The 15,779-nt window shown below is 40.2% G+C and overlaps 2 protein-coding genes across 3 annotated transcripts in view; both read left to right on the top strand.

The window, feature by feature from the left end:
* The window catches only part of TRIM22 (tripartite motif containing 22), a 21,502-nt gene extending 18,259 nt beyond the window's left edge, over window positions 1-3,243 (top strand). Inside the window, exons 7-9 of one of the 2 annotated variants that reach the window (XM_032166786.2) lie at window positions 547-647; window positions 951-977; window positions 1,427-3,243. In XM_032166786.2, the coding sequence (XP_032022677.1) occupies window positions 547-647; window positions 951-977; window positions 1,427-2,022 (724 nt within the window). In that variant the 3' untranslated portion in view covers window positions 2,023-3,243. The remainder of the gene's footprint in view (window positions 1-546; window positions 648-950; window positions 978-1,426) is intronic. The other variant, XM_058446708.1, reaches the window with a different exon arrangement.
* Window positions 3,244-14,586: 11,343 nt separating this feature from the next.
* On the top strand, window positions 14,587-15,528 carry LOC116476245 (olfactory receptor 52H1-like). The gene has a single exon (XM_032165919.1). The coding sequence runs from the start codon at window positions 14,587-14,589 to the stop codon at window positions 15,526-15,528; it is 942 nt and encodes a 313-aa protein (XP_032021810.1).
* The last annotated feature ends 251 nt before the right edge of the window (window positions 15,529-15,779 follow it).

The raw sequence follows: 15,779 nt of genomic DNA, 5'->3' as shown, positions 1-15,779 counted from the left end.
CTCCGCCTCCCGGGTTCACGCCATTCTCCTGCCTCAGCCTCTCCGAGTAGCTGGGACTACAGGCGCCTGCCACCACGCCCGGCTAATTTTTTGTATTTTTAGTAGAGATGGCATTTCACTGTGGTCTCGATCTCCTGACCTCGTGATCCACCTGCCTTGGCCTCCCAAAGTGCTGGGACTACAAGCATGAGCCACCACACCCAGCCAAAAAAAAGCATTATTATTTTATCTAATTTTATATTCATTTTTAAGAGGTAGAAAGCATGGGGTTAATTATTGCATTTTAAAAGTAAGAGAGTGAACATCGTTGAAGTGAAGACCTTCCCAAGATTACACAGAGGAGACGACCTTCCCAAGATTACACACAGACAGGTAGACATGAGCACATTTCTCTGAGCTCCAGTGTCAGGCATCTCCCCTCTGCTGTCCTCAGGGAAGAGGGTCCAAGTGCATCAGTAAGTATGGTGAAAGGTGAAAGAGACAGTGATCTTGGATGGAGAGAAATAGGGCAAAGTTGTAAAGGTTATCAATTTTTGTTATCACTAGGAGTGAAAGCTGGACATTGAAGAAGCCAAAATCTGTTTCCAAGAAACTAAAGAGTGTATTCCGAGTGCCAGATCTGAGTGGGATGCTGCAAGTTCTTAAAGGTAAGGGGATTCAGGGGAAGGCTGTGAGTGTGGATTTCTTAGTATCAGGGCTCAATAGGGAAGCGGGTGGTTTTTTTAGGTTAGGATATAGGAGAGGAGGTGGGCCAGAGAAGGAGGAAAATCCTGTGCTGTAGATGTGGTCCTATCTTAGGGGGAATGGCCAGGTGTCTGATTCATCCTCTCATTCACCAGTGCATAGAATCCCAGTATTCCCCCTTTCCTTTCCCTACTCTGGAGAAGAGACAAGTGTCAGTACTTACTCATTTGCTTCTAACAACATCACTGAAACTTTTGTCGTTTCAGAGCTGACAGATGTCCAGTACTACTGGGGTAAGACGATATGTATGGGGTTTTCAAATCACTTCCTTTCAGAATTGTGGTTACCATTAGATCTCATAATCTGAGTCTCATGTGTTCCTCCCCAAACATGCTTACACCATGTAGTTTTTTTTTTTTTTTTTTAAGACAGATTTTTGCTATTGTTGCCCAGGCTGGAGTGCAATGGCGCGGTCTTGGCTCACTGCAACCTCTGCCTCCCGGGTTCAAGTGATTCTGCTGCCTCAGCCTCCCAAGTAGCTGGGATTACAGGCGTGTGCCACCACGCCTGGCTAATTTTTGTATTCTTACACCCTGTAGTTCTTAAGTGTCCTACTAACCTCTGACTATCAACACAAGTTCCGTTTGATATCGACACAAGTTTCATTTTCAATATGTCTCTTCTCAATGCCATAAGACACACCTATCCCGTATCCTTCACTTGACTGTAATTTTTTCTACAGTGGACGTGATGCTGAATCCAGTCAGTGCCACTTCGAATGTTGCTGTTTCTGCGGATCAGAGACAAGTGAAAACTGTACGCACCTGCACGTTTAAGAATTCAAATCCATGTGATTTTTCTGCTTTTGGTGTCTTCGGCTGCCAATATTTCTCTTCAGGGAAATATTACTGGGAAGTAGATGTGTCTGGAAAGACTGCCTGGATCCTGGGTGTACACAGTAAAATAAGTAGTCTGAATAAAAGGAAGAGCTCTGGGTTTGCTTTTGATCCAAGTGTAAATTATTCAAAAGTTTACTCCAAATACAGACCTCAATATGGCTACTGGGTTATAGGATTACAGAATACATGTGAATATAATGCTTTTGAGGACTCCTCCTCTTCTGATCCCAAGGTTTTGACTCTCTTTATGGCTGTGCCTCCCTGTCGTATTGGAGTTTTCCTAGACTATGAGGCAGGCATTGTCTCATTTTTCAATGTCACAAACCATGGAGCACTCATCTACAAGTTCTCTGGATGTCGCTTTTCTCAACCTGCTTATCCGTATTTCAATCCTTGGAACTGCCTAGTCCCCATGACTGTGTGCCCACCGAGCTCCTGAGCGTTCTCATTCCCTTACCCACTTCTGCATAGTAGCCCTTGTGCTGAGACAGATTCTGCACCTGAGTTCATCTCTACTGAGACCATCTCTTCCTTTCTTTCCCCTTCTTTTACTTAGAACGTCTTTGTATTCATTCGCTAGGGCTTCCATAACAAAGCATCATAGACTGCTGATTTCAACTGTAATTGTATTGCCGTACCGTGGGCTGGAAATCCCAAATCTAGATTCCAGCAGAGTTGGTTCTTTCTGAGGTCTGCAAGGAAGGGCTCTGTTTCATGCCTCTCTCCTTGGCTTGTAGACGGCATCTTCTGCCTATGACTCCTCTCGTTGTCTTTATGTACATCTCTGTGCCCAAGTTTTCCCTTTTTATTAAGACACCAGTCATACTGGCTCAGGGCCCACCGCTAATGCCTTAATGAAATCATTTTAACATTATATTCTCTACAAAGACCTTATTTCCAAATAAGGTAATATTCGAAGGTATTGGGAATAAAAACTCCAACATATAAATTTGAGGAAGTCACGATTTCACTCATAACAATCTTACCCTTTCTCTTGCAAGAGATGCTTATGCATTATTATTCCTAATATCTTGGTTTCACTAGTAGTAAACATTATTATTATTTTTTTATTTGCAAGGGAAACATATCTAATCCCTCCTATAGAAAGAACAGTATTGCTGTAATTCCTTTGCAATCTCTTTTCTTCCTCATTTCCTCTGCCCCTTAAAAGATTGAAGAAAGAGAAACTTGTCAACTCATATCCACCTTATCTAGCAAAGTACTTAAGAATCTGTCACTAATAATGTATCCTTCAGAATGTGTTGGTTTACCAGTGACACCTCATATTCATCACAAAATTAAAGCAAGAAGTCCATAGTAATTTATTTGCTAATAGTGGATTTTTAATGCTCAGAGTTGCTGAGGTAAAATTTTATCTTTTCATTTACAAGCTCTATGATCTTAAATAATTTACTTAATGTATTTTGGTGTATTTTCCTCAAATTAATATTGGTGTTCAAGACTGTATCTAATTCCTCTGATCACTTTGAGAAACAAGCTTTTATTAAATGTAAGGCACTTTTCTATGAATTTTAAATATAAAAATAAATATTGTTCTGATTATTACTGAAAAGATGTCAGCCATTTCAATGTCTTGGGAAACAATTTTTTGTTTTTGTTTTGTTTTCTTTTTGCTTCAATAAAACAATAGTTGGCTCTACTGAAATCTCATTCTTCAGTTTCCAAAATCTTGCTGCAGATAATATGAGTTTCCATATGTCCAGTAAAGAAGGTCATGTCTAGGCTCAGCTGTCCTTGATAAGAGACGACCTTATGATGTTCAGATCTTTTTCTCGTAATGAAACACTTGAGTCTACCATTGCATTTACCATCCTAGGTTCTTTTCTTTTTTTTTTTTTTTTTTTTTGAGACGGAGTCTCGCTCTGTCACCCAGGCTAGAGCGCAGTGGTGCAATCTCGGCTCACTGCAAGCTCTGCCTTCCGGGTTCACGCCATTCTCCTGCCTCAGCTGCCCGAGTAGCTGGGACTACAGGTGCCCGCCACCACGCCTGGCTAATTTTTTGTATTTTTTAGTAGAGACGGGGTTTCACCATGTTAGCCAGGATGGCCTCGATCTCCTGACCTCGTGATCTGCCCACCTCGGCCTCCCAAAGTGCTGGGATTACAAGCGTGAGCCACCGCGCCCGGTCCCTCTTTTTTTTTTTTTTTTTAAGTCTTTTTGCAAACACAGGATGCGTAGTAGAACTACCTAGGATAGCAAAGACGCAAAACTTTCTTAAAGAAATACATTGTATTAGTCGGGGTTCTCCAGAGAAACAGAACAATAAGAGATATATATTTATTATGAGGAATTGGCTTACTTGATTATAGAGGCTAAGACTTCCCATTATCTGCCATTTGGAAACCAGAGACCCAAAAGCTGGTGATATAAGTCAGTGTGGCTCTGAAGCCCTAAGAACCAGGGAGCTGATGGTATAAATGCCAGTACAAAGGCAGAAAAAGATGAGGTGACATGTCTCAGCTCAAGCACTGAGGCAGGAAAAGAAGCAAATATCTTCTTCCTCAACCCTTTCTCCTACTCAAATCCTTTATGGATTGGATGATGTCCAGCAACTTGGGGGAGGGCAAGCTTTGGAGAGGTAGACATTACTGAGTCCAGTTATTCAGGTGCTAATCTTTTTCAGAAACACCCTTGCAAATACAACCAGAAGTACCCTTACAAATACCACCAGAAATAATGTTTAATCCGGGCACTCTATGACCAGTCAAATTAGCATGTAAAATTAACCATCATGTATGCATTATAAATTAGGGCAGGTTATGCCACTGTACAGAATTCACATCAAGATTTGTAGGACTTTGAAGAAAGGAATAGTGTGAAAGTGCCTGGCTTGAGATTGATATAGACATGTATACACACTCATTCATATATCTATACATATAGGTTTATATACATATAATAATATGTATAAATATAGATACACACATGAACATTATCCAAGATAATCTGTACAAATATCATAAAAAGGAGATTTTTTTTTTTTTTTTCTGAGATGGAGTTTTGCTGTTGTTGCCCAGGCTGGAGTGCAATGGGACGATCTCAGCTCACTGCAATGGCACAATCTCGGCTCACTGCAACCTCTGCCTCCTGGGTTCAAGCGATTTTCCTGCCTCAGCCTCCCAAGTAGCTGGGATTACAGGCACGTGCCACCATGCCCGGCTAATTTTTTTTTGTATTTTTAGTAGAGATGGGGCTTCGCCATGTTGGCCAGGCTGGTCTCGAACTCCTGACCTCAGATGATCTGCCTGCCTCGGCCTCCCAAAGTGCTGGGATTACAGGCGTGAGCTACCGTGCCTGGCCAAAGAGAAATTTATATAAAAGGGTTGAAGGAGTCGATAAACTGTTAGAGTTTTCCTGATGGTCCCAAAGCTATTGAGTAGAAGAGGCAGGATTAATACCAGGCCTGTGTTACTAAGCACCTGTGCTCACTCTTCTGCACCACACCACCATGGAGAAGGCAGCAGCCGATTTCCCAGGAGATGGGGACAGAAGGGAGAGCCCAGGAAATTCTGATCTGCAGGAGTTTTAAGAAAAACTTTAGGTGCCATCAAATGTAAATTGATATTCTGAATACATATAGCCATAAATGAGGAAGAAGGACATGGAAGCACTTTATGACAAGTATGCTATTGAAGATGACATGCAGAAAATGTTCCCTCCTCTTGGTGTAGAGGATGAACATTACAATTGAATGGTTACAAACTTGCATTCTGAAAACAGGTGGAATTTTACATAATGATGACATAGCCACCTAGTGGCCCTTATAATACCTACCTGGCAGTGATATTATGAGAATTAAATAATAGTATATTTGTAATAACTTCTGCTATTTCATGGAACATATGCACTGACACAGAGTGGTATATGTTATTTTTTTTCTTGGATTCTTTTCTCTGACTTGAGAAAAATAATTTTAAGAATGCATATTAATTTAGTTTTGAAATAATTAACTGTTTTAAGAAATATAATAATCTGAGTAAAGGATCACAGTCCTTAACATTTTTCAATTCAATTATAAATAAATATTATATTAATGTACAGTATTTTATCCATGCAGGTAAAAGTTGCATTAGCTTTCTTTGCTACATAAAAATAGGCTATTGCAAATTTAGTAGCAAGATAAATGTAAGATAACATTTGTTACCTTACAGTATCTGTGGATCAGAAGTCTGGACCCAGCTTAGATGAGTTTTCTCCTTCACGATCTCTCTATAACGAACTCACAGTGCCAGCTGGGATGAGTTTTCATGTGGAGGTCAGAGTAGGGAAGGATCTATTTCCAAGCTAACTTAGGTTATTAGTAGAATTCAGTTCCTTGCTCGTGTAGGACCTAGGCCCTCTGATCCTGAAGACTGCCTGAAGTGTCTTGCTACATGAACCTCTCAATAGGTAGTTCACACTATGGTTGTTGCCTCTTCAAGGCCAACAGGAGAAGGAGACTATTTTAGTGAGAAGGCCTTACATAATATAAGACAACCATGGTAGTAACATCCCATCACTTTTGCCACATATCTTTGATGATAAGGAATTCAGAAATTCTACCTACTCTAAAAAGGAATAAATTTTATAAAGGCATGAGTATAAAGAGGTGGAAATTAGTGGGTGTCTGTTCGTTACAGAGGGGTTTGGAGAAAGCTAGTGAAACAGTTCTCTAGCCACTGCTTAGGGCCCTCTGTCAATGGGAATGGGCAGTGGGCTTCTGCAAGCCACGTAACTCTACTCAGGTCTCTGGCCCTGATAAATACCCTGTAGTGCAGCAAGTTGTTGCAACTTCAAAGGAAAGAAAAGGGGTATAGAGCTCCTTGAAATCACTTTGCCCAGCAGCCCTAAAGAAACCTTAGAGACTTACTTAAATGCCCTCCAGAAGTAATGTTGCTATAGTTAGTCAGCAAGACTAGCACAGTATAGGGTGACTTATTACAGACCTCATTCTTTAGAGTGCCCTGACAGCGGCTGCTGCCTTGATAACAGCACACAAGCAGCAGCAGCAACCGCATCCTTCTGGGCAGTGCCAGAAACCCTGTGGGAAGCCTGAGCTGAGCTCAAATCAGCCATCCCTGCACAGTTCCCAGAAGTTCTGGCCATAAAACAGCCATCTACCTGGACCACTGCTCCACTCAGCTCTCCAATCTCTCCCTCCAGCCCAGAAAACATGTCTAAATCTTTATAGACAGCCTCTGTGACTCATCTAGTGTGCTTTTCCCCTGCCTCTCTCAGTGGGTCTGGGGGTGAGTTAGAGGGCCCTGTTTTGCCCAGATTTCTTAGCTTGCAGAAATAAACAAAACTGGGCCTTAAGGTGATGTTCCTCTGTTCCTAGGAGGGACCAGAGGCTCTATGCCAAGGTTAACGTTCAATAAACAGATAAAAGAAAATTGTACTTCTTGGACATTTTAGATACTGGTGCACAGTTGACTATGACCCGTGAGATCCCTAACACTAAGATGAGGGAAAAATAGATAATACTTGCTGGTTTGGAGTCTGAGGCAACCACCACTGTTAAAAAAAATTTATGACACTTACTGAAGATGTACAGTAAGAAAGACTTTATTTAAAGGGTAGAAGAGATTGGACTCAACTCTAAATACAGTAAGTTCCCACCTAACATCACTGATAGGTTTTTGGAAATGGTGACGTTAAGTGAAACAACATACAACAGGTCCTCAATGTCATTTTGTTCAACTACGTTTTGTTCTAACATTGATGAAAAAAGGAAAATTGGTTTTCTTAGATGTCATTTCACTTAAACTCGCAGTTTCCAAGAACCTATAAACAACATTAAGCGAGGGCTTACTGCACAATAAACAAAGGTGCAGGGTAGGGGATCAGTGGATAAAAAACTACTAAGAGGTTGGGTAATTTTTTGCTAAACTGACCTAACAGAGTTTCTGCTGAAGGCAGGCAAGAGTGGTAAGATATCAAGGATGCTCAGACCAAGGGTGAGGAATTTTTGATAAACCGACTCAATAAGATTTTTCATAAAACTGGATGATGCAGAGAAGAACACAAAAGTTCAAAAGTCAGGGCCCAGTTCAGAAAAGATTTCAGAGGAGCCTGACTGGAGTATGGTTAAGAAGAGTATATTTGTCACCACTCAGATTTGCCCAAGCTTGATTATGGGTGGATATCTTCAGGCGCCTGTAGCCTTTACTGCTGTGGCTCCTGCTGCTGAATGTATTATCGTTACTGGCAAATTGTCTATTTGCACCTCTGCTAGTCTTAACCCCCAAGCCACAATGGGAATTGCCACTGTTAGGTACATCATTTTAGTAGGGCATGTTGTAAGACTGTAAACCTACCTGACTATAGCCAGGTATAGCCTGAGCTATAGCTAACGACGTGATCATTTTAGTAGGTCTTGTGCTGGAATATAAAACGAGCCCCTCAGTGGATATTTGGATAAAGCAAATTTGGATAAAATCAGTTCTCTTCCTAATAAATGTTGTTACCCATGTGGATGCTCACTAGAGAGATCTCTACACTTGACAAAAAAACAAAACAAAACAAAACAAACAAAAAAAACAAAACATCATCAACCAGCAGACCAAGCTTGTCAACCAAACATGGAGAGTAAACTAAGTTTTTCTCCACTCCAGAATTAAAAAGCAAAAACTATATGATCATTTAAATAAATGCAGAAAAATATTTCAATAAAGTCTAACATTCTTTCATGATAAAAACCTTGAACAGATTTGGCATCAAAGAAACACCTCAAAATAATAAGGGCCATCTATGGAAACCCCACAGCCAACATTATACTGAATGGGCAGAAGTTGGAAGCATTTCCTTTGAAAACTGGAACAAGACAAAGATAGCTATTTCAGGACTCCTACTTAACATTGATACTGGAAGTCCTAGCCAAAGAAGTCAGACAAGATAAAGAAATAAAATGAATTCAAATAGGAAAAGAAGTCAAATTATCTCTCCTCACTGATGATGTGATTCCATACTTAGAAACCCTTAAGACTTGGCCAAAAGGCTACTAGAACTGACAAATAATTTTAGCAAGATTTCAGGATACAAAACCAATGTACAAAAATCGATAGCATTTCTATACAACAAGAATATCCAGGTTGAGAATCACATTAAGAACACAATCCCATTTACAATAGCCACAAAGAAAATAAAATACCTAGGAATACAGCTAGGCAAAGAGGTGAAAGATCTCTACAAGGAGAGCTACAAAACATTGCTGAAAGAAATCAGCAGATTTCACGAGATGACACAAATAAATGGAAAAACATTCCATGCTCATGGATTGGAAGAATAATGTCATTAAAATTGCCATACTGCCTGAAGAAATTTACAGATTCAATGCTATTCCCATCAAACTACCAACATCTTTCTTCACAGAATAGCCAAAGCAATTCTAAGCAAACATAATAAAGCTGGAGGCATCATGTAATCTGACTTCAACTATATTATAAGGCTGCAGTAACCAAAACAGCATGGTACTGGCACAAAAATGGACACATAGATCAATGGAACCAAATAGAAAACTCAGAAATAAAGCCACACACCAACAACCATCTGATCTTCAACAAAGGCTGACAAAAAAAAAAAAAAAAAAGCAATGAGCAAGAACTCCTTATTCAGTAATGTGCTGGGATAACTGGCTAGCCATGTGCAGGAGAATGAAACTGAACACTTAACTTTTATCATATAAAAATTAATTCGAGATGGATTACAGTCTGGGTGTCATGACTCTTGCTTATAATCCCAGCACTTTGGGAGGCTGAGGCAGGAGGATTGCTTAAGCCCAGGAGTTTCAGACCAGCCTGGGCAACATAAGGAGACCCCATCTCTACAAAAAATTTAAAAATTAGTCAGAGTTGGTATCATGAACCTGTAGTCCAAGACACTCGGGAGGCTGAGGTAGGAGGATCACTCAAACCTGGGAGATTGAGGCTGCAGAGAGCTGTAATTGCACCACTGCACTCTAGCCTGAGTGACAGAGCAAGACCCTGTCTCAAAAACAGAGGGGATAAAGATTTAAATGTAAGACCTCAAACTATAAATATCCTAGAAGAAAACTAAGGAAATACCTTTGTTGACATCAGCCTTGGCAAAAAATTTTTGGCTAAGTCCCACAAAACAATTGTAACAAAACAAAAATTGACAAGTGGGACCTACAGAGCTTCCGCACAGCAAAAGAAACTGTCAGTGCAGTAAGCAGGCAACCTACAGAATGGGAGAAAAATATTTGCAAACTATGCATCTGAGAAAGGTCTAGTATCCAGAATCCATAATAAATTTAAACAAATCAACAAGCAAAAAACAAATAACCAAAATAAAAATGGGCAAAAGACATGCACAGACACTCCTCAAAAGAATACATACAAGCAGCCAACAAACTATGTGAAAAAATGCTCAATATCACTAATTATCAGAGAAATGTATATCAAAACCATGAGATACCACCTCATAGTCGTCTGAATGGCTATTCTTAAACAGTCCAAAAGAAAAGAAAAAAAAAAACCCAACAGATCTGGCAAGGCTGCAGAGAAAGGAGAACATTTGTATGCTGTTGGTGGGAATGTACATTAGTTCAGCCACTGTGGAAAGCAGCTTGGAGATTTCTCAAAGAACTTAAAACAGAGCTACCATTGGACCCAGCAATCCCATTACTGTGTATACACTCAAAAGGAAAATAGATCATTATACCAAGAAGACACATGCATTCAAATGTTCATTGCTGTGTTATTTATAATAGCAGACATGGAATCAACCTAGGTGCCTATCAATGGTGGATTAAAGAAAATATGGAATGCTATGCAGCCATAAGAAACGATGATATCATGTCCTTTGCAGCACCATGAACTGGATGCTATAATACTAAGCAAATTAATGCAAGAACAGAAAACTAAATGCTGCATGTTCTTCCTTATAAGTGGGAGGCAAGCACTGAGCACACATTGACATAAATATGGAAACAATAGACACTGTGGACTACTGGAGGGGGCAGAGAGCGGGGGAGATAATGAGCTGAAAAACTACCTATTGGGTACTATACTCCCACCTGGGTGCAATATACCAAGTAGCAAACCTGCATATGTGCCCCCTGTATCTGAAATAAATATTTAATTTAAAAAATTAGAGTAATAAGTGTGGAAAATATATTTTACAAATGATGAAACTATGCAGAATAATGTCCAGTAGAAATTCTCATCCCAAACCCCAGAACCTGTGATTATGTTGGGTTACATGGCAAAAGAGAATCATCAGATGAAATTTAGATGAAAGTAATTGATAAACATTAAACTAATGGATAAACCAGAGATTATCCTGGTTTATTGGATGGCTCAGATACAATCATAAGAGTTCTTAAAAGCAGAAGAGGCCTGTAATCCCAGCTACTCTGGAGGCTGAGGCAGTAGAATCATTTAAACCCTGGAGGTGAAGGTTGCAGGGAGCCGAGATCGCACCACTGCACTCCAGCCTGGGTGACAGAGCAAGACTCCATCACAAAAAAACAAAACAAAACAAAACCAGCAGAAGAGGAAGTGAGAATGAGGAAGTCAGAGGAAAATATGACTTAAAATATGGCAGAAATATAGAAGTAACATTGCTGGCTTTGAAGAGGAAAGAAAGGAGCTTCTAGAGGCTGGAAAAAGCAAGGAATCAAATTTTCTTCTAGTGTTTTCCAAAAGACATGCCGTTTTCCATACACCTTGCTTTTAGTCCAATGAGGTTCATGCCAGACCCTGAACTACAAAACTATAGTTCATAATACATTTGTGTCCTTTTAAGCTGTGAAGTTTGTGGTAATTTTTTATAGTGAGTTTAGGACACTGACATATTCTGCTTCTAAAAAAGGGAGGTATTTGTATGTTTTAAGAACATATGAACATTTTAATCCATTATTGAGGAAATCAAAAAAGGCTTTATTAATGAGAAGATATATGATATTTAAAATATTTATAGTATGAATATACAGTATTATAAACATATCAAATATTTCCATATTGACAAAAAGATTTAATGCAATCTAAAAGCTAGTGTGTGTGTGTGTGTGTGTGTGTGTGTGTGTGTGTGTTGCCAATTAAGAACTGCTTATGAAACTTTCTTGGCAATGCTAAGTGACAAGAATGGCTAATAAATAAATAAAAATAAATAATTGGAGGGTTTACCTTCCAAAATTAAGTATACAGGAAATCTCAATTGTATTTGTATAGTATTGGTGCAAGTTTATACAAATACACTAATTAAGGAATACTGAACATACAGAAAACTTCTTATGCTTTTGAGAATTCTATCTGAACTGACTGAGTTTGATTTGTCTTAGGCTGAATCCCCTAGGAATCTGATATCCACAGGCTACTACTAAACCCCAAGGTACATTCCATCTCAAGGGAAAATAGTTAATACGGTTAGTCCTATCCCTTGTGTGGGAATACAAAATAGAGGGGCTCTGATAACCTATCATCTTCTGGGAACATGAGAAAATGCATAAATGTTTTCATTTTATCCCTTAGTAGAATTTTCATCAGCCTAAAGCTTTTACTTGCATCCTTCTAAATAGATACTTCCTACTAACCCTGTGAACCAAAAGAGAAGAGAGCCTGGTAAGTAGAAAACTGCAGTCAATTAGCAAGAAGAAAAACCCTACACTGGCTCTTTGATTTTATCAAATAACAGAGCCTTTACTTTAATCAATGTTCAAACAGAGGTTGTGTCCTGGAGGACATGGCCCTGGGAGAAATAGGTTTTTATGACACCAGTGATTCTAGAATAAGGAGATAAATAATGGTCAGAGAATATTGATTTCACGTGTAGAGCAGCTAATGTGACCAGTGGTGCAAAAGGGAACTCAGAAGAAAAGAGGGACTGGGTGTTGTGGTGCATCCCTTTAATCTCAGCACTTTGGGAGGTCGAGGTGGGTGGATCGCCCCATCTCAGGAGTTTGAGACCAGCCTGGGCAACAAGGTGAGAACCTGTCTCTAAAAAAATACAATTTTCTAGGCATAGTGATACATATCTGTAGCCCCAGCTACTCGGGAGGCGGAGATGGGAGGATCGCTTGAGCCTGGGAGGGAGCGACTGCAGTAAGCTGAAAGAGCTCCTTGGGTAGAAGAAACGAGATCAGAGTAGGATTTGACTGAACCAACAAACATTAGTTTGGATGTTTTCTTTTGGCTTTCCTTCGTAGTTTTAGTAATTAGTTGCTAATTTTTCTCACCTTTAAATGTATTCCCTGTAACACTGGTGAAATGTGCTTCCTGTCTGGAGGCAATGAATCAGTGCTCCAAGAAGCTGAACTGCAAATTAGCACAAATTATAGAGACGTTTTGTTTTTTTCATAGTTTGTTTTAGTCTACTACTTTTTAGACCACAAGAGATCATGTGACCACCAATTTAGGGAGGACTTCATTATGACTCTGCTGCTATATGTTCTTCCCATAAGCTGCATGCCAGTAGGAGTTCAGCCTGAATCAGACCTGGAGATGTAACTTGGAACAGACTTTCATTCAGAGGATTGCCTTTGGGCAGTGAGAGCTAGTCACGTGTCTCCCAGGAAAATATAATACGCCCACTTCAGCTAATTAATGACTGTCAGTGAAAAAATTAAGGGAGGGAAGCTCACCTATGTAAAGCTTTGACTAGGAACTTGGTAGATGTCACTAAATCCTACTTGGCTTGATCCGCTCTTCCTTATGAAGAAGGCTACAGATCCTCACCAAACATCATAATACAGAGCTGGTGTGATAGCGCACAAAATCCACTCTTTCCTTAAAAGCTTTTTGAAGGACTTTGTAAATTTGTTGGGGAACGTAAGACCCAAACCATGGCTCATGTCCCTGGGTGCCTCTCTAATGTTGCGGTTCCCGGTATCATGCCCCTGATTCTCTTTCCTTTTCGAAAGTACCCTATAAAATAGGTCCCACTAGCAAAGTTAAAACTCAAAGGGTGTTTCCAATGCAAAAGCTACCTTCAAGAGTGGGCTCTGTTTAGTACAAAGCTGGAGATTCTCACAGATGGGGTCCAAGCACTGGCAGGCCAGAACTGAAAACACTGGGGTAAAACTTCATTTATTATTCTTTATTTCCTCTTTAGAAGGTATGAATCTGCTCTGCTAGACTTTGCCTAGGACTAATTGCTCTTGGTGTTTTCTGTTATGAAGGCATTGTCAGACTCATGGAGAGGTAAAGTTGTCTCCTTTACTAACATCAGAGATCCTCCAGAGTTTAGGACATTGACTTTCAAGTCATAAATTATGCTCTGAACTCACTGCTCTCAGCTTGAGTCAGAGTAATGTTGTTCCCTTGTCCCTGTGTGTTTTCTGATACATACATTTTCTCATATTAACATCCCAGTAAACATACGCTCTGAACCATATTTCAATCCCTATGAAACGAAACTCTACCAAAACACACAGCGTTGGAGTCTGCCTTTTCTTTTTTCTTCCCTTTCTATTGTTTTTTCTTTTGCTTTATCCACATTCCTCAGTTTATCAGACCCATTGTCTGAAATATATTTGCTCTGTAAAAGTCAGTTGCTCCCCTTTTCTCATAGCTTATTGTCATCCAGCTTGATATTTTTAATATTTTTATGATTCCTCTCTCCCTTCCCTGTCTCCCTACTCGTTCTCCTTATACTTGTTTTTTCTTGTCTTTAAAACCTGAGTCTATCCTTAATAATCTGTATTGAAAAAGAAAAATGGTTAATTATGTTTAATCATGAAATTCCTGACCTACAAAAATAAAACCATTTCATAGATTTATTAGTAAATATCTAAGGAAATGAGGTGGGTCTGATGCCAAAGAGAAGGGGCAAATGAAGGGTCTGAGGCCAAGAGAAGGGTCAGTTTTATAGGTGTCAGCTCTTCCTGGGACAGGAGGTGCTTCAGTGTGGTTACACTGGATGTGACAGTTGCAGCCCCCAACAATGTTCAACACTGGGGTGGAACTGTAGGTTTCGCAGCCCATTCTGACAGTTGGTTTATCCTCAGGGCTCAAGAACCAGTGGATCCCAGACTGAAGAGACCATGTATAACTTGAGTTGTTATAACCCCAGTTCCTTTATCCTTGTTGGAATACCCGGCCTGGAGAAGTTCCACATGTGGATTGGGATTCCCTTTTGTGTCATCTATGTTGTGGCTGTTGTGGGCAATTGCATCCTTCTCTACCTCATTGAAGTTGAGCACAGCCTTCATGAGCCCATGTTTTTTTTCCTCTCTCTGCTGGCCACCACAGACCTCATCTTATCCACTGCCACAGTGCCCAAACTGCTCAGTAACTTCTGGCTTGGCTCCCAAGAAATAACCTTTTCTGGTTGTCTAACTCAGATGTTCTTCCTCCACTTCAGGTTTGTGGTGGACTCAGCCATCCTGCTGGCCATGGCATTTGATCGCTATGTGGCCATCTGCTTCCCCTTGAGATATACCACCATCCTGACTCCACAAGTGATCATCAAGCTTATGCTGAGCATTGTTGTGAGAAGCTTCTCCATCATCCTGCCAGATGTTTTTCTGCTAAAACGGTTACCCTTTTGCAGGACACATACCATCCCACACACCTACTGTGAGCACATAGGTGTCGCTCGGCTTTCGTCTGCAGACATCTCCATCAACATCTGGTATGGGTTTGCGGTACCTCTTATGACTGTCATCTCAGATGTGATCTTTATTGCTGTTTCCTATGCCTTCATCCTTTGTGCTGTGTTCCAACTCTCATCCCAGGGTGCCCGCCAAAAAGCCCTCAGCACCTGTGGCTCCCATGTCTGTGTCATCCTCATGTTTTACACCCCTGCCTTCTTCTCCATCCTTGCTCATCGCTTTGGGCACAGTGTCCCTCGAAACATGCTTATCCTGTTTGCCAACTTCTATGTGGCCATCCCTCCTGCTCTAAATCCTATTGTTTATGGAGTGAAGACAAAGCAGATCCAGGACAAATTTATTCTCCTCTTCTCTTTGAAGAACTCACAATGAGTGGACACTGAAGGAGAAATGTATGTAAAATTGATCTGGTGAAATTTTATGTAACATAGGATGATATAAAGATAAAGCGGTAACTCTCATTAATTTGAAATTTCAGCGTTCCACCTATGTGCAAAGTATAGGCAAGAGGGAGAGGGGAGAAAGAAAAATCTTATAAATGTCTAGAAAATAGAGGACTTTCTTGGTTTAGTTTTTTCACCACTTTTGTGAAGAAGCTGATGATGAGTACAGTAGAGCACTAA

This window comes from Hylobates moloch, unplaced genomic scaffold (assembly GCF_009828535.3).
Source record: "Hylobates moloch isolate HMO894 unplaced genomic scaffold, HMol_V3 SCAFFOLD_11, whole genome shotgun sequence".
In the NCBI taxonomy this organism is placed as follows: domain Eukaryota; kingdom Metazoa; phylum Chordata; class Mammalia; order Primates; family Hylobatidae; genus Hylobates; species Hylobates moloch.
This window is presented reverse-complemented; position numbering and strand designations above follow the sequence as displayed.

Excerpts from the sequence above, each read along its gene's own strand:
- LOC116476245 (XM_032165919.1), top strand. The coding sequence starts at position 14,587 with ATGTATAACTTGAGTTGTTATAACCCCAGTTCCTTTATCCTTGTTGGA.